Here is a 19806-nt window from a genome sequence, read left to right on the forward strand (position 1 = left end):
GATCCTCAGCCTTCCTCTCCACACCATTATTGCATTACTTGGTGACATCTCTACACTCACCATACCATAAACCATTTTATATCAATATAACTAACCACTGCAAAAAAAAAAAGGAAAAAAAAACATACACATGGGAAAGACCAAATTGAAATATCCATAGCACACTAGTTTACCTTACTCAAAGACCACTCAAACAACAGTCTCCATGAAAAACAACATCCTGTCCTTTGAACATTCAAATTTGTACTCAGTGTCAGTGAACGCTTAAATATAAGTACTTGTTTGTACTGGGTCTAAAAAAGTGCAATTGGTACATCCCTGCTCTACCAAATGGCATACAAAAACAACTAATTATCCAGTTATTTAAATTTTGCAATAATAATGTTTTTTAGAGTGAGCCTCTTTATAAAAATAGGTTTTTAAATCAAGGTTGAAAAAGCACACAAAAAAATGCCATCTTTTTAAGGATGTTGTTGAGTTTTTATCATCAAAAAGAGCTGAAATCTTTCAGGAACGACTAAAAAAATATGCACAGCTCTGACCTCCAGCCCTCACTGAAGCTCATTAGAAAACCCCTGCTTGTGTATGTGCACATGTGTGCATCTGTGACCAGGCTCATGATTATACACCAGACTCAGTATTCAGCTCCTGCTTGGAACAGAGAAGAGATAACAAGGGTGGTGTGTAAAGTTCCCCTGGTGCAAAATACGTTGGCACCAGGTTGATGTTAATTTGTGTTGAGAAAAGGTTGCACCTACCGTGGTGTAGTAAATGATGACATCACTGCTGGTCATATTGCCATGGAGAATGTGTTCTTTCAAGTGTTGGATGAGTGTGCCCTATAAAAACAGAAAGACAAAGAAGAAGACAGAAAGACATAGGATGTACTGAATTATTTAAAGGTTTAAGCTGATGTGGCCATTCTTGACATTGCTGGTTTTTTTCTTGATTGCAACCCTTGTTGATAAATTAACCATTTATAATTAAAATGACAGTATTTTCAAAAATATTTCTCCCCTTCATTCTAAGTTGTGCATAAAAAAGCTCATAAAACAGAAAACACAAGCACTTCTTTCAACAAAAAGGGCAATTTTTGTTAAGTGTGAATTCTTCCAAAGTCACAAACCCATCACAGTCTGACAGGTTATTATTTCTGCTGGTGAGTCTGAACAGCATGGGTGTGCGATATTGCCTGTGTTTTAGTTGGGTGCTAATGTTCCCAATATAAAAACAGGTGCTTTGTGTTTGTGTGTGTGCGTGAACATAATCTTTGGCAGAACCGAGCTGCCATACCCGTCCTTTGGTGCATGCCATCTTGCCACTGACAGCATGTTAACAGAGCCGTAACAAAGCAGAAAGCACAACAGTGTCGAGGCTAATTGGGAGAGCCAGATAGGGCTGCCAGCGTCACAAAACAAAATGTTTTCACCAACGCATTACTGTCCAATTATCGGCAGCATGGGGAGAAGGAGAGAGCACAAAAGAAAGAGACAGAGAGAAAAACAAAAGAGGAAGAAAATAAAGAAAGCTGGAAGAGAGAAGATATAACACCAGGGGGAAACTTTCACTAAGAGTCTGAAAAGGCAGACTGGGTGGTAAAGTTGAGAAAATACAAAGTGAAGATAGAGAAGCTAAGCAGTCAGAAGGTAAAATAAATCTAGGAACAGATTAAATCAGAGAAAAAATAGATCTGGGTGGGTCAGAGATAGAGATGGAATATTTGAATGATATTATTTAAATACACTCACTCAAGTGTTCACATGTTAGAGTGTTTTAACTTTCTTCCTTTTTTATAATCATTTATGTGACGCTCTCCTTTATTCAGGTATAGTATGTAGAACACAAATATCATTCATTCACTCTCTTTCAAGTGAATAACCTTTCTGTGACGTTCTGATGGAAGTTTGCTGCCACCTAGTGGTGACAAATGACAGCTAAACCAAAGGAAAGGCATGCAATTTCAACTAAAAAGCAGGCCTAAAGTGACTAAACTTTTGTTGGGATTTGGTTAGAATCATTGTGCTTTTTTAAGAAGGTACTGTTAAGTTTAAAGGAATTAAAATAATCTTGGTAAAGACATGATGGAGATGTTTAAAAGCGACTTTCATACATACAACCATGTCAAATGTGCACAAAAACAAGATCCACTAATAACTTTCATATTTATATAACACACTGAATTCAATCAATTGGTCTTTAAAATATGATAAATATCTCAAGAAATCAAATTTAATTTCCTATAGTATTTTCTATATATTTTTTTGTTATAGTTGTTTCTGTATTTCATTCTGGTTATAAAATGTAGGTAAAAATACTTTACACTATTCATAATGAGAATTAATAATATAAAGTAGTTATTTCTAGGTTTAAAAAATCGAATCAAATTAAATTAAAGAAATATGTGGCTGTTTCTAATTCTCAAACAACAGGGCGAATTCTTTTTTACACTGTGTAGTATGATCACACTTTTGTAGCCAATAAATGGGCTTTGTGGTAAAGTTGTTATGTTTAGCTTTAGATTTAGTGATTTAATTATCTTTTTTCCTCCTTTTTATGAAAATAAATGTGGTATTTGTGAGAGCATCACCCTCTTTGCAAATCATCCACATGTGTATTTATATAACTGGTTTGGACTGGATATAAAACTGTACATGTTTGCTATCCCAGGAGAGCTTGGCAAACAGATGTGACCAGTGTGTGCTTAAATTTGTGTGCCTGTTTACATGGCAGCTGTGCTCCATCTAACCCTTCTGGAGCAGAGAAACTCACACAGCAACAAAAGTGTCTCTTATTCTACTTAATTCCATAAAATAACCACTCACATTTAGTATGAGTATAAACAGCAATACAGGAGAGCTCACGGGTTAGGTTATTTATAAAACATAGCAGTTGGTGTGACAAATTGTGTTAGTGACAAAAAGAAGGCAAGTGATCAGTGATTTTGAGCTAATGAAGACCTTTGTTCTTCTTACCCCTGCAGAGTGGACCATGCATTTAGGAGCTCCTGTGGTGCCGGAGGAGTACATGATGAACAAAGGGTGACTGAATGGAAGCTGCTCAAACTCTAGCTGGGGAAACTGGTCGCCCTCTCCACGCCCAGATGCCAAGAAATCCTCTATGAATACACTTCAGAGACAAAATTTCAGTTAAATAAAAGGTTAAGAAAAACAAATCTGATACTGTGTCTTTAAAATCTTTCTCTCAGATTCTCTGGTTTATCACTAAAGTACGGTTGTGTTTACAGACATACTCACCTGTTGGGGATCTTGGAGAGGTCAGTCTCATGTCTGGAGCGAGCATAGGGAATCACGACTACTTTTTTCAAGTCAGGCAGACCTGCAGACAGAAAGAGACAAAAGCTTTGCTTTTTTCCTTATCACTTTACCTTGTGAAAAGCCATGAGGGTTCCCAGAGGGGTTACAGGATTTATTTTTTCCATCAACATGACACCTTTTGTTTCTTTACAGAGCCCACTGATAGCTCTTTTTAGTTAAGAGCTTAAATATGCTCAGCAACTCTCTGGACAGTTCTGTGCTAGCAGGTGAAGAAATCCTTTATCATCCTACTTTTGTAATGCGGCATCTGTTGTGCACTTGTGAAGCCCAGCAAAGCTATTTTGTCTGACAAATTCTGGTCTTAACCTTATTTTTTTCTTTCTGCTAGAAAGAAGAAATTCTATTTTAGTTTAGCTGCTGTAAAGAGACAAAAACATAAAATAGTGCCACAATATAATAGTCCTGCTACATTTTGAACAGGCTTATCACCCATTAATATCATTATTCTCTATAGTGAATGAACTGTCAAGTTTAAGTTAGACCAAAATATCTATTTGATGAGAAAAGTTGCATGGCTGCACACCTTTGACGACACTGGTCAGCTTTTCCATGTGATCATGTGTTTTTCCATTGTAAACCACAGCAGCAACAGAGAAGATCAGTTTGGGTTGGATTTGAGAAAATCTGTCAAGGACACCCTAAAGCAACAAAAAAAAGGGGACAGAGAGAGAGAAAAGGTTGAAAACAGATTAATATGAAAGGTAAAAAATGTATAAAAACCTCAAATGTGCAGAAAATACGAAGGCAATGAGACTACTAACAATGCAATATACTCATTATAAAGGAAGCACGCAAATGATGTTGTTGTCAGTTTGTCTCATTAGAGACAAACTGAAATCAAATACTCCTTTAGGGAAAATGGATACTGATTTCAACACAAAAAAAGAAAAACTCCAGAGAAAGTGACTAGAAAGGCTTAATGTCCTGCACACTTCTATAGACGCACTTCTGTGCTTGACCTCATGAGGCAGCAGAGCATCAGAAACAAGAGGCAGACAATATGACAAAAAAGCCATTGACAAAAAAAGGTGCAACAGGATAAGGCTAATTAAAGCCTCATACATGACCAAGATCTGGATTCCTTGTTTTCTGTATGCGTATTTGTTTCTATATGAATCTGTTCTATCCCTTCATATAATTCAAGTCTGTAAGTGGGAACAAGCACGAACTGTAGATTGAAGAGCTATTAACAGATTTTATTAAAGATAATTTATAATCAGAAAGACAATTCAGCTTGTGACTATTACTTCCTTGTGTAGGAAATCTGTTTCTATTCAAATTAATTTTGGTTATTCAAATTGAGTTTAAATGGACACATATAAACAAGACAATAATACAATAATAGTTACAGATGGAAACCCTTCAATTATTCAACTATGAATATAAAATTAAAGCAGCAAACAACCCTTACATTGACTCCAAAGTCAACAGATGTGGAGCTCCAAATTGCTCCAATGCTTGCTGCTGCTAACATGGCCTCCAACGCATGAATACCATTAGGAAGGTAGCCTGTAGTGGGGAAGAAAGCAGAAAAGAGCAGGATTACAATCCAATGCATGGGATTCCTTTTAAAAAATGACCAAGAAGTGTTGCAGAGTTTACCAAGAGGATCTGGCTGCAGACCTCGAGCAGACCTCTATGGTGGGGTGTTCAGCAGCAGACCTCTAAACTGGGGCGATGATGTAGGCTATTACCCAAGCCGAAATTGCAAGACTTGGTAGAATTTTTTTTTTTTTTTTTTTTTTTTTTTAATAAAACTGTCTCACAATTAAAACATTTAGCAACTAGAAAAGCACTCGGAGAACGCAGACCTCCGCCATTAGCCCTATCTCCCAATAGTACAGAATCCTTCAAAAAATTCCTGGATTCAGACGTTGATCCGGATCACTCCCAAAATCGAATCAGTTCTTCCTTATGCCATTTCTGACATTTCTTGAAAATTTCATCAAAATCTCTCCATAACTTTTTGAGTTATGTCGCTAACAAACTAGCTAACTAACAAACTAACAAATTAACAAACCCTGCCGATCACATAACCTCCTTGGCGGAGGTAACAGCGGCTCGTAGATTTCCATGACAACGGCTGAGGATCGAAATTAACGGTAGAATTTCACTGAAAACTGATACTGAACATAACTTATTTTTACAGAAAAAATAAAACATACTATTGGATAAAAGAGTTTTGTGTCTTTAGTAATAAAATAGTGTATATTTTGGAGTGTATCATCACTTATTTTTGAATAAAGATGGTCTCATGTCTAGTAATCCTCATCAGTGTTAATTTTGGCAGCCATTTTTACATTTAGTTTTAGTATTAGTCTTTAAATGAAATGCATTTTAGTTTTAGTTCCATTTTAGTAATTTGTACCTTTTTAGTTTTAGTCTAGTTTTAGTCGACAAAAACTCAAAACATTTTAGTCTAGTTTTAGTCCATAAAAAGTCCTCACATTTTAGTCTTTACTTTTAGTCCAAGCATTTATTTTCTTGCCTAAATCTGGTACCAAATCATGGTAGTGTGTTCTATGCACTCTGCCAAACCTGGGGTCCCTGCTTTCTACAGCTGGGAGACGGAATAGCTACAGATGCATTATATTTTGACAGATTTACCCACAGTGGAAAAATATCACAAATTTTGAATGTCCAACGAAAATTAAATTAAATTTTAGTCTAGTTTTAGTCATTTTGACAAAAACTAAACTTAGTTTTTTTTTTTCAATTTTAGTCATCACAGATCTATTTTCAATAGTTTTCGTCTAGTTTTTGTCATGTAAAAAAAGGCTGTTGACGAATAGTCATCATGTTTGAGAGCAGCAACTGTCATCGCCCCAGTGTGGAGGTCCGCGACTCGGGCAATGTACGTCATCGCCCCAGTGTAGAGGTCTGCTGCTGAATGCCCCACCACAGAGGGCTGTAGCCAGATGCCTCTCGAGTTTACAGTAGGAAACCACATAGTTGGTAACATCAATGAGAAAAAGACTGACTAAGAGTGAAAGGGGGGGGGGGACACAGGAGAGACAAAACAATACAGAGCAAAGCCATCAAGACAACATGGAGAGAGAGAGAAAAATATGAATGTACAAAGAGTGGGGGAGGAAGAGATGAATATCAGCCATGGTGGTAGGACTATTTCATTTTTAACAAGCTGAGCTGACATCATAACTGCTGTCATGATGTGATATATGTGGGGATCAATCTAGGAAATGGTGTTCAAGGACACTACAGGTCTTTTTACTGGACGGACAATCAGCAGAGAAGGAGAGAAAGAGAGAAACCATGAAAGTGAAGAACACTAAAAATTAGACATGACAGTTATATTTAGCATCTACTGACCATACATTGCCATGTTAATTACAGGAAGTGTAATTAAAGAGAAAAGCTTTCTCTTGTATGCATCAGATTTATGTTTTAAGGGCTACATTTATAGAGAAGTTATTTCAGCAAGGGAAAAAAAATCAGAAGCACATATATATTTTTAATCAACAGAGGACTTGCAACAAAATAAATGTCTAGAATCTTAGTCTGTGAGACCCAGGTGCAGTTTTTTGTGTGTATGCGTTTCTGTATTCTTTTATGCTGGAGACTTTTTTCCTAAATTACATGTAAAGTATACGCATCATTTTTAAATATCTTATTAATCATGAATAAAATCAAATCAAAATTTGGTCACAAAAATAGAATTATCTCATTCTAGAGATGAGAGAAAATTGTTTATTCAAACAAAATCAATGGATCAGTCAAACTCAGTGCACGATCTCTCATGCTACCTGTTTAGTTGATAAGATAATGCGATATTTTATCTTTCATAATAAAACAATAAAACAGCTGCTAGTTTCACTTTAGCAATCTCAGAGGTAATAAAAGCCATGCTGTCACTTACTGTTAGTCATGCCTAATCAGGCTTTATTGGTTCCTATGCTGACTCCTCCCGCTACAACCAGGACCTCAAACGTGGCCGGATGACATCATGAGCTGACAGATCACCAACCTGTGACACCAGCTCTACAGGCACTCTCAGAAATTGTTATCTTCTTGTATTGGACCAGGTAAAATAGTGTCATGGATCATAATCTTACTAAACTACCTTGCTTGACTACCTCTGTAGATACAGCCTAAAGAGACTTTTGTTATCGTACCGTTGATGAAGCTTCCCTGCCACTTCACTGCTGTATTTCATTACCATAAGAAAAGTTAGATATGACATTTTCGTGAATTTAAAACTGTTGTACAAAGGCTTTTCAAAGGTACACTTTAGTGCTTTTTTTAAACCAAGTTATATGAAACCAAATAATTGTGTTAATCCTTGAATGCCTTTTCATTATTAAACAAAGCTAATCTGAGTAACTAGTGCAGTGTTTTCATCCTATGTTTTAAACCAGTGGTTATCCCCTTCACTGCCCATATTAATTCAATACATTTATTCAAACTTCTGCGCTGTACTGGCAATCAAAACTAAATCTGCTGCTTGAATGACAAAGTCAAACCTCAAAAAGTTAAAGCAGCAATTAGAAAAAAATCTAAACTTCGAGAGAAATACAGAAAAGATAAAGGTAGGAACACTGAGATGTGAAGAAGAGATGTAGCAAGGGCCCGCATTAACACCACAAGTTCAATGTTGTGGAGCTAACAAGACTACCATTGCAAATCACAACAGCCATGTTGAAGTATATTCACTAGTTTTAAAGAATAGCTGTTTGTATATTATACGTTTGTTAGTCATCAGGAGATCTCTAGGTGGAGTCTTGATTTTGTGGGATTTGTCTTTTTAATAAACAATTAAGTACATCATTTATTTTGGCAGCTATAAACAGACGACATGAATAATACATGAAATTCCTCCACATTCTACTGACTCTTGCAGTCTTTTTACATAAATCATTTCATTTTAGTCAAGTTTCCTATGTAACATTTCGTAAGGTTTTAAAAATAAGTTTTTATTTAAACTAACAAGCATAAACTGAATCTCTTGTACTTTATTCTTGCCATAACATGCTTTGCTGTTAGCAAATATGTCCACCAGGCCAACATTTTTCTCTCATTAAAGCATAATTACACAAGCTACAATTTCCTTGTAATTCAAGTCACTGGATTTTAATAAGTTGTAGCATTCTCACAGTTTTACATTGTAATGCACCTTCATTTTTCATTTAATTTAATCCATGCATGACATGGATCAGTGAAAGGCTGTGGTTGCAGGGTGTGTGTTCAATTATATTATTTAAACGTCATTGATCCCCTTTTGCATGTACAGTAGGAGGTGATGATACAAGCTTGGTAACAGAGGGCTGACGGTTGAGTCTAATGGGACCAAGATGGAAGGATATGTGGCTAAAAAGTGCATGAGAGGAAGAACACAGAATGTGTGTATGCATGTGTACGTGTGTGTGTTCATTTCCTGTTTTAAGGCATGTGGCTTGTGTCATCAGCTAAGTGCTTATATATCTCCAGGATTAGAGACCCTGACAAGACATTTTAGTTACAGCCAAGGGACTAAGACATCCCTGACCCATCTACACACAAGAAGAGAAAGCATATTTAAACACAAAGATTCCTGTTAAGATAGGTAAGGGAAGTATGAGGGGAAAAAAGAGAAGAGAGGGATGTAGAAGCGGGATCCTTCTCTTTCATTCTCTCTGAGGGTTTTCTTGACCCCTCTCCCTTTCTACCCGTCTCTCCATTCCTCCTGTCTTTCTAATGAGATTCCCGCAGAGCTCAAGTCATTAAGCTAATGGATTTCCCGAACTGCAATCTCCATTTTCCCTGTGAGCACACACACAAACTTACATCTACACCCTGGTCATTCCTGGACAGAGAAGCTCAATATAAGGTCGTAGCCATGAGGACTCAGGGATGTCTCAAAATAAAAGAAGGAATCATGGGAAATAAGAGGTGCATGAATTTCATAATTTAATTTTTACTGATTATGTCAAATTAAATTCTTATGGCTGGCTTATGTCTTCCAGTACATTACAATCTTTAGATTGCCAAATTTCCTTAAATACAGCTGTGGTGACAAAAGAAAGGAAATCCAACTCACACATCCCTTCCTTTGGCTCAGCATTTTAACAGTATACTAAACTACACTAAAAGGTTTTACACCATGTGTTACACATGGTGTAACATGTGATACTTCAACATTTTGGCAAATTCGCCCATTGCCATAATTCCTACAGTCTTGGTAATAGGTTTGTTTCCTTTAGTTGTCGATGCAAGCTGTTTTTAGATCTGGGGGGACCGATATACCAGCTGCACAGCTAATGCTATGGAAGCAGACGGTATTTTTTGCTTTCCCTCATCAAACTCATCAAATACACAATCCAACAACTCCAAAACGTTCTCATAGACAAGCTGTGACCTGTACATTCACCACTTGAACCATCTGCTTCTATAGCATTAGCTGTACAGCTGGTATATCGGTCCCCCCAGACCAAAAAACAGCTTGCACTGACAACTAAAGGAAATGAACCTATTACTAAGACTATAGGAATTATGGCAATGGGTGAATTTGCCAAACTGTTGAAGTATCCCTTTAAATCAAACAGGAAAAAGATGAGTTACCTGAAGTATTATAAGTCATTGTCATTTGAGTTACAACTGTTGGTCAGTGTTTGTGAAATTGAAGCTTCTAATACTGACGCAGCACAAAAACCTTCAAACCACTGAGTTGAGAATTAATCAGAGACTAGGATGGATAACATTTAGCTTCACATTGACTTATGCTATACCTCTGTATTTTGTTACCAAACATAACATTGAGGCTTTGCATGGAGCCCATCCCAATAACCTAAGTTTGCTGAAAAGTGTGACCCCTAATGAAAAGACTAAAGTAACTGAAGTGATTGTAGTTGTGTGAGGGAAAAGTGATATTATTATTTTGTGCTAAAATGGTTCCTGAAAGTGACAAATTTTAGCAGGGAGCATCATCGAAAACATATCAAATTTGATTAAATCTCCTTTTACTGACTACTGACAGCAAATGGGGAAACATGTTTTTGGGCGGGGGGGGCATCATGTTTTTAAATATATTTTTAACCCACATGGGTTAGAGTCATATCTAACCTAGGGTGAAAAAGAACACTTCTTGTACAATGGAAATCTATTTCTCTATTAGAAATCAAAACAATTTCATTGCCACCACAGGTTTTTTTCCTAGCTTTGAAATGTCTGGGCAACAAATGTTTCTGTTCTGACATATAAAAAAAATTGTGATTAGCAATACTAGAGTAACTAATTTCCAGCTAAATGAGCACTTCTGATAGCTCAGTGTGCATCTCCACAGCCTGCAAGCCTGCAACAAGATACAAAGGTTTTATTGAAAAGCATTTTGCATGGGCATTGACACATATTCTACTATTATTTAATGCCCCATCAATCCAATTTCTTTTGTTAACCCAGGATTGGGTCGCATTGGCAGCCCGCCAAGCAATTCCACCCACATGTCCTTCTCCCCAGCAACATTTTTCAGCTTTTCCTGAGGGATTCCGAGGCGTTCACAGGCCAGATGAGATATATAATCCCTCTAGGGAGTCCTGGGTCTACCCAGAGGTCTCCTCCCTTTTGAACACACCTCCACAGGGAGGGTACCAGAAGGCATCCTGATCAGATGCCAAAACCACCTCAACTGGCTCCTTTTATGAGGTGAAGAAGCAGCAAGTCTACTTTGAGTTCCCTATAAATGTCCAAGCTCTTCACCCTATCTCTAAGACTGAGCCCAGCCACCCTCCAGAGAAATCTCATTTTGACCACTTAAACCCACGATCTTATTCTTTCAGTCACTACCCAAAGCTCATGACCATACACGCGTGGACAAAATTGTTGGGACCCCTCTGTTAATGAAAGAAAAAACCCACAATGGTCACAGAAATAACTTGAATCTGACAAAAGTGATAATAAATAAAAATTCAATGAAAATTAACCAATGAAAATCAGACATTGCTTTGAATTGTGGTTCAACAGAATTATTTTAAAAAACAAACTCATGAAACAGGCCTGGACAAAAATGATGGTACCCCTAGAAAAGATTGAAAATAATTTGACCATAGGGACATGTTCAACCAAGGTGTGTCCTCTAATTAGCATCACAGGTGTCTACAAACTTGTAATCAGTCAGTCGGCCTATTTAAAGGGTGACAAGTAGTCACTGTGCTGTTTGGTTACATGGTGTGTACCACACTAAACATGGACCAGAGGAAGCGAAGGAGAGAGTTGTCTCAGGAGATTAGAAAGAAAATTATAGACAAGCATGTTAAAGGTAAAGGCTATAAGACCATCTCCAAGCAGCTTGATGTTCCTGTGACTACAGTTGCACATATTATTCAGAAATTTAACAAAAGAGCCCAGAACAACCTCCAAAGACATTAAAGGTGAACTTCAAGGTCAAGGTACATCTGTGTCAGATCACACCATCCATCGTTGTTTGAGCCAAAGTGGACTTCATGGGAGACGGCCAAGGACGACACCACTGTTGAAAACAAACCATAAAAAAGCAAGACTGGAATTTGCCAAACTGCATGTTGACAAGCCACAAAGTTTCTGGGAGAATGTCCTATGGACAGACGAGATAAAACTGGAACTTTTTAGTAAGGCACATCAGCACTATGTTCACAGACGCAAAAATGGAGCATACCAAGAAAAGAACACTGTCCCTACTGTGAAACATGGAGGAGGCTCTGTTATGTTCTGGGGCTGCTTTGCTGCATCTGGCACAAGGTGTCTTGAATCTGTACAGGGTACAATGAAATCTCAAGACTATCAAGGTATTCTAGAGAGAAATGTGCTGGCCAGTGTCAGAAAGCTTGGTCTCAGTCGCAGGTCATGCGTCTTGCAACAGGATAATGACCCAAAACACACAGCTAAAAATACCCAAGAATGGCTAAGAGCAAAACATTGGACTATTCTGAAGTGGCCTTCTATGAGCCCTGATCTAAATCCTACTGAACATCTGTGGAAGGAGCTGAAACATGCCATCTGGAGAAGGCACCCTTCAAACCTGAGACAACTGGAGCAGTTTGCTCATGAGGAGTGGGCCAAAATACCTGCTGAGAGGTGCAGAAGTCTCACTGAAAGTTACAGAAATCGTTTGATTGCAGTGATTGCCTCTAAAGGTTGTGCAACAAAATATTAAGTTAAGGGTACCATCATTTTTGTCCAGGCCTGTTTCATGAGTTTTTTTTTTTTAAATAATTCTGTTGAACCACAATTCAAAAGCAATGTCTGATTTTCATTGGTTAATTTTCATTGAATTTTTATTTATTATCACTTTTGTCAGATTCAAGTTATTTCTCTGACCATTGTGGGTTTTTCTTTCATTAAAAGAGGGGTACCAACAATTTTGTCCATGTTTGTAGGTGCGGGTTAGAACAAAGATCGACCAGTAAATTGAGACTTTTGCCTCACAGCTCAGCTCCCTTTTCCCCATGTCAGTTCTGTATAACGTATCTAATACTGGCAATTCTTCACCAATCCGCCTGTCGATCTTGCGAGATGATACTGTATATGATGGATTCTTGTTTTCATGTTTAACTTTCTACTCTAACAAGCACTTTGGTCACATCTGGTTATTTTTCAATGTGCTATAAAAATACAGTTTCCTTGACTTGATTACGGTAGGTAAACATGTTCTACATCAGTTTAAACTTCACTTGCAGCAGCTGCACTGATTAATGGCATTTAATAGTGTTAAGTTTGTAGGTATAAATGAGAAAATCTCCTCAGCCAGTCCTCCCTTTACAAATACAAACTCTGAGAAAACAAATTATGACATTCAGAGAGAGCTGTGACCTGTGCCAACATACACATATTCACACAGAAACCGACACATGCAAACACACAGCTAAGGCAGAAGGTCTTATGTTCAACTACTGCTGCAACAGGATGTTACAAAGGCACAGGGTAAAGGTAAAAGAAGAAGATGAAATAAAGGAACTGAACAATTAAAATAAATATCTATGAGGAGTAATGCATTTTTTCATCGATTTGGTACGACAACACTTGGCTGATTGAAAATTCGCATTAAAAAGCTGGTCCCATTTCTCCATTCTCTTGTTTTCCCCTTGCTGGACTGAAGGGAAGTTAATGTATGACTCACCTACAACCCTGTCTCCAGTCTCAATGCCCATCTTCCTCATGGCAGCAGCAAACAATGCCACGTCACGCCTCAGCTCCCCAAACGTCACCTTCACAATCTCATCATTTGCCTCCGCTGGTTTTTGAATACAAAACAAGAAAAAGTGAGCAACGGAACAGCAACAGAGTATATAATATAAAAAAAACTAAGGAAATCTAAGTATACTGAGACTAACTACAAATGTTCTTCTTCACCTTTTGACAGAAATTTCATTTAAAATTCTGAATTTATTTTGACAAAAAGGAAAAAGAGGAAGGTAGAAATGAAGACATTAATAGAGATGGATAGTGTGGCAGGCAGAGCACAGACAGGAACAGTCTTGTTGTCTCTCTAAGTAATACTTTACTGACATTTGCAGAGGCTCCATCGTATTGTGACCAATGAGCCTTGTCATAATTACATTAGAGCTCCTGAGGAAGGTTGTGTGCATGTGTGCCTGTGTCTACACAAGTGTGCACAATCCCTCTCTCTCAAACGCACACAGATAGGGCAATAAAGAAGGGTCTATCCATTAGTATGTGACAGTTTTGAGAGATAGAGGAGAGCAGCAGTTAATCTAATAACACAGGGATTTGTGCAACCTTGTGCACATCCTTGCATCCATTCTGTACTCCTGTGCACCCTCAGCTTGGTTTCTCAAGTCTCTATTACTGTCATTCTGATAGCTAATATGCAAAATAATAACTAAGAATAAAACAAAAACATAAGTAAATGCAATATGTTGCAATTGAAAAAGGTCATTTTCCAGTCAAGAGGCGAGGTAAATGGTGTCAAGGAGTTTATTGGGCAAACAAAAAGTATCCCTGCATGAGTTGGTCTATCAAATGTGAATACAACGAGTGCTGTGTTGTGTGGTATCTAGAATCAGCTTATGTGTCCATTAAAACTGAGCCCCACATGCTGTTCTCTTTAAAAATATTTTATAAGTATCATACTTCATATACATACTTGCAGCATAGAGAGCTACTTTGTCCTGGTCTGCATGTTTGAGCAAGTTCTCAGCGTAGTTGAGCCGAGCTCCTTTAAACCACTCTGGAGCATCTGAGATCCGTTTGGATACATCCACAACCTGGTAGACACCCATTAAACACACATACAGGAGAGAGAAAGGAGAGACAAAGATGTGACACAGTACTGTCAGCGTCCCAGGGAATTAATTTAACAGCTAGAAATGAATTAAGCTATAGCTTTAAGATCTTTTTTTACACAATAAAAAGCATACATGTCTAATCCTATAACATCTGGATTGAAGACAATAATTTATTGTAAAAAGAATAATTAAAAACTAAGATTTAAACTAAGATTTAATGACCATGTGTATTAAGCATCACTGCCGTAAAATTATTGATTGACAGACTTCATCATTTTCTTTCTCTTCTTCTATTTGATGTCTCCTTCAAATGCAAACATAAGTCATTAAAAAAATGAACATGTGGCCAATGCGAAATGGAAAGTGTCATTAGGGTTGTGTTACCAATATGGCAAGGCTCCTAAAGTTCAGACACCGTTTATTACAGCACACATCAACCTAGATGGCTATATCCTGGAAACTGACAAAGTAGAGTGCTTTAAAGATGAAAATACTTAAATGAAAATTGTTTTTCATATAGGATCAAGAAAAAAACTGTTACAAAATGTAATGTCTGTGATTGAGCCAAATTTCTAACACATACTATAAGGCACCTTAAAGACTTCGGACTTCAAAAAAGTGGGGAAAAAACTTTATTTGAAAGCCTTAAGTGAAAGTTACAAGAGTCCCATGAAATAGCATGGCATCTTGCAGGAAAATTCATATTGGTTTACTGCCTTTACAGGATTTAGTAACTGAGAAGACACAGCTGACAGCAACTGAATTTTAGTTATGATCTAAACATTTGTCCTTGAGAAGGCTGTTAAAAAAAAAAAACAGGATTTGCAGCCTATCTGGTAATCTGCTCTTGTTTTTGACAAGAAAGACCAGCTCAAGTTCATTTCCTACTACATGCAATATTTTTTTACATACACCCCTGAAATTTTCAAGAAAATGTTCAGTTTGTTTGTCAGGCAATGGAGGGGCAGGGGAGGGGAGATACTGGAGGGCAGAAGGAAACAAATGTTGGTAGAGCCTTGGTCAAAAGTTCAGCTCCTTGCTCAAATGTTACATTTTTTCAGGAATTTTCTGCAAGTTGGGTTATAATTTAGATGAAGTTCAGGTTCAGTTCACTAACGATTATTGGTGCAGGTCATTTATGTGAAGAGATTAAACACTGAGATGTTACATTCAGTCGAACTATCATATGTGAAGTAAAACAACAAACCACCTACCATTAATCTCCAAGCACTACAGTGTTTGAGAAAGGAGTGAGTTTGAGGTGTGACATTAAAAGACCCAAAGCACGTCAGAGCACTAAGGATAAACCAGGAAGTTCAACAACCATAAAAAGGAAACTCTAAAGGTCAAATTATTATCATAGTCCATATTTTACAAGAGAGCTAAAATCCTAGAAAAAGTGATGTGAGGATATGTTCAATGATGTTCAACCCACAGTGTTTGCACCCACCTCTTCATAAGGTTTGGAGCTGACAACTCCACAAAAGCGCCACACCTCTCCCCAGAACTGTGAATAACTGTCCACAGACCACTGGTACAGATCATTGTAGTTAACTAGAAGACAGAGCGGAAGTAGTAAGTACAATTTTACAACAACAAATATGAATGACTTTTGTTTATTGTGGCTCAAACACTAAGTGTGACTTTGCTACAGTTGCTACCATACTGGAGATTAAGGAAACTAGACTTGTGCTGGCATCCTTTAAACTGATATTTCTTGACTTATTTTAGCCAAAACTAATGTATACACAACTTTTGTTAAGAACAGTAAAACCAGAGTAAGGTATTCTGGCACAACTTCCCCAACTTTCAAGGTGCATGGAGGATGATAAAAGACTTTACAGAGTAGACTGATGCATTTCAGCTTCTGGCATTCATCAGGGTCAGCCTGGATCATCAGGGTCATCACCCTGATGAAGGCCACAAGCCAATATGTGTTGTGGTGACAACTGTTACTGGAGCTTAAGACTCTCCTGTTCTTAAGTGTAAAATTTCAAACTAACTGAACTTCAGACCTAAAACACAAGTCATTATAACGCATTTGAAAGTTTAAGGAAGAAGGATGTCAGAGAAAATTAACTTCAGCAGAGGTAGGTTCATTGTTTTGTGTTCAAACTGCACTTTCTTACATTCTGCAAATATGTACAGCTGATATATTTGTTGGAAGCATCAGCAGAAATGTCAGATCTGCAGATACTAGTAATTAATTTATACTGCTATCATGCTCCCTGCCCCATCATCTCGATAAACAAAAAGCCAGAAAAAAAATCGTTCTCTTACTTTAAATCAGCATCGTAACTAAAGTAGTTTACTTGGAAGGACCCACTCATGGCCTCCCCATCTTTTTGGTTTCTGACCATTTATAACTCAGGGCAGTCATTTTTAATATTAACTTAAAGCAATAAGTAAAACGCTTATGTTTCGTTTGCAACGTTTCATTTTACTGGTGCAATTACAGTCTTTGCCTAAAAATTAGTGCATAAACTGAATAAAAGCATATAATACTCCAATAAGCAACACGAAAATTAGAAATGATAAATGCCCTTGAGGAGAGATGACTTTAAGGGGTCAATTTCGGTACCGGTGTTCAGACAGTTTTGAAAAAGAAGATATGAAGAACAGTATGATATAAATTCTCACACAAAGATCTGTATTTAACAAAATCCCTCTCTCATCCCTTGAAAATTATGTAACATCTTCCTCTCTGCTCTACGCCCGGCGGGTTTTTCAGCATTCCTCACGTTGACACACTGTCAAATAACAATTAAAATACACCACCTCTGGTTGGGAACTGAAGGTAAACCAAACATTAGCAAAACTACAGAGTAATAAACAGCTAATTATTGTACAAATAGCGAAAGGTGTGAGTACAAGGAGAACGGGCAAAATTATTTATAATTAATGATTTACACCTGCAGATATGTGTTTATGCTGAATCACTGGCTCTTCAATATTCCCTTTAAATTACCAAAGGCTGCACAGCAGAGCTAGCTAAAACACTGCATTACAAAGGAGCTTCAAACAGCAACAGTTTAAGGGGAAGAGACAGCATACATATGAACAGGTAGCAGTGAAAAGGGGCACTGATTATGTGTTTTTATTGAGCTCAGATAAAAAACTACGCAGGCTCAATAAGCTCCATGTTATAGTCATTCAAACACACCCCTCTGTCTCCTGCTCTCTGTCTGTGTCTGACTCCTCCGTCTCCCTCCCTCCTCTCCTCTTCACTCACCGAGATTAAGCCCGTATTCCCCGTTGATCTGTATCCTGAACTTGTCCATCTGTGTGTTCTTCTTGGAGTCCGGGTACCACAACACCTTGCTCTCCATATCCATGATTTTCTCGCTCTTGCCTTCCGTGTCTTTGGACATCTTTGCTGCTTCTCCTTTGTCGGCTCCCAGATAGCTGTCCGCGCGAGTTCACGAGCGCCTTGTTTAAGCTAACTGTCCCCGAAGGTGAGGGCTTGTGTCAAATTAGATCTTCGGCTAACTGCTTAGTTTGAATGGCTTGGCTCTCACGGTGTACAACAGCTAGCAAGGTGCACTACCAAAGACATGCGTGGGGCTGCTAAAGAAAACTGACTGACCACGCCCCGGCGTCATGACGTAACAAAAAAAAAGTAGAGTTCAAGAACGTACAATGTTCAAAACTGTTGTGAACGTTGTTGAATAACCTGCTATTAATACCGTTCAAACGACAATCTGAACCAAGGTATGCTTTTTTTCAGGGACCACAAGATGTTTCCGACTGTATCAGTAACACTGAATACTGACACTGTCTGATTGTCTTCAGAATGGATAATTTGCACAGACGAAAGTTAATTGTTTTAATATACAGCCCCAATTTTAGAATAAAGTTAGGGTGTTGTATACAAATATAAACTTATACAGAATGCCATGGTTCCAAAACCCGATATCTAACTGAAAATAGCATAAAGACAAATAAAATATAAAATGTATAAAATGGGAAATTTCTACCATTTCTTTATATATATACAGTGCTTAACAGATTTATTAGACTACCTGTCTCAGAGACCATCCAGCATCATGAAGTGCTTTAATGCGGACTCTTTCATTTTCAGTGAGCTCTCCACGTTTTACCATTTTGAACAGGAATGAGGAATTTCAAACTGAATTCACCTTTTTATACCCAATTTTGAGCCGGCTCACTGGGCTTCTCTGGGAAGTCAGAAATTAATCAAGCATAACATTCAACCACTAAAACTCATTTTTCTGTTCAGGAATACAAGTAAATAACAATAATTTGGCATATCAATCAAGAAATAATAATGTGCTTTACTTTTTTTTTTTTGTTTTTTGCAAATCAGTAAATTTGAAAATTCATGGATAACAATAATGGTTATTATATTTTAGCATTAAAAATATCATTTGAGTTAAAGAGCTTCTAAATAAATATTGGTGTATTAACCATTGCAGAAACATAAAAAATGATTTTTGTTTTACCAATTTTTACCAGTGCTGTTAATTTAGGGCAGCTGTGGCATAAACATTACTTTGGGAGATGGTCTAATAAATTTGTTAAGTACTATATATATATATATATATATATATATATATATATATATAAAACACAGCCTTTTGCAAGTATTTGAGATCTGAGAAATTCAGCTCCTGTGATTTTAAAGGCAGAATGTTCACTCACGTTATAAGCTAAAACGTCCCTTCTTCATTAAATTTGGGGTTGTTAGATCCCTTATTTTAGTAAATTTTATAGAAACAGGTATTCATTGTAATCAGAACAGTTTCAGATCTGTTTATTAATGACCCCAATAACAGTGGTAAAATATTTTAAGGACATTTTTTGTGCATTTTTATGGTTTCACTGAGTGAGGGACCCCACATATGAAAATGATTTAGAGATACTTAGACAAAAGTGTCACTAAAGCAAACTGCAAAGTAATTAATTGTCACCACATTTTATAGACACCTTAATACTTTTTAACTGTCAGCCTATGAAGCCTACAGTTATTTTGGCTTCACTGTATATGTAGGATATGTAATGTATAGTATTTTAAGGCTCTATTTCCAAGTCACTTACTTCAGACAGTGTTACTCGAGGAGCGTTTCTCTGATGACCACTCAACAGTCACAGAGTGTCAGAGAACAGAACTTTAATTTAAGAAGCACCTTAGCCCTACTTATTGTATATTATGCACTGTCTCTCACCGCTTTACTGTATCTCAAGTACTGTAAGAAAGCTCAGTAATAAAAGCCTTACCTCATATGCACATTTGCACT

General features: G+C 37.3%; 1 protein-coding gene across 1 annotated transcript in view; it reads right to left on the reverse strand.

Moving 5' to 3' along the window:
• aacs (acetoacetyl-CoA synthetase) overlaps positions 1–18100 on the reverse strand; it is a 57795-nt gene extending 39695 nt beyond the window's left edge. The window contains exons 1-9 of the mRNA XM_041788417.1: positions 17781–18100; positions 15999–16102; positions 14407–14527; positions 13420–13533; positions 4747–4844; positions 3859–3973; positions 3255–3336; positions 2973–3126; positions 759–839 (exon numbers count right to left, since the gene is read on the reverse strand). Of these exons, the coding sequence (XP_041644351.1) occupies positions 759–839; positions 2973–3126; positions 3255–3336; positions 3859–3973; positions 4747–4844; positions 13420–13533; positions 14407–14527; positions 15999–16102; positions 17781–17919 (1008 nt within the window). The 5' untranslated portion in view covers positions 17920–18100. The remainder of the gene's footprint in view (positions 1–758; positions 840–2972; positions 3127–3254; positions 3337–3858; positions 3974–4746; positions 4845–13419; positions 13534–14406; positions 14528–15998; positions 16103–17780) is intronic.
• Between the last annotated feature and the right edge of the window lie 1706 nt (positions 18101–19806).

Source organism: Cheilinus undulatus, linkage group 5 (genome assembly GCF_018320785.1).
Source record: "Cheilinus undulatus linkage group 5, ASM1832078v1, whole genome shotgun sequence".
NCBI lineage: Eukaryota > Metazoa > Chordata > Actinopteri > Labriformes > Labridae > Cheilinus > Cheilinus undulatus.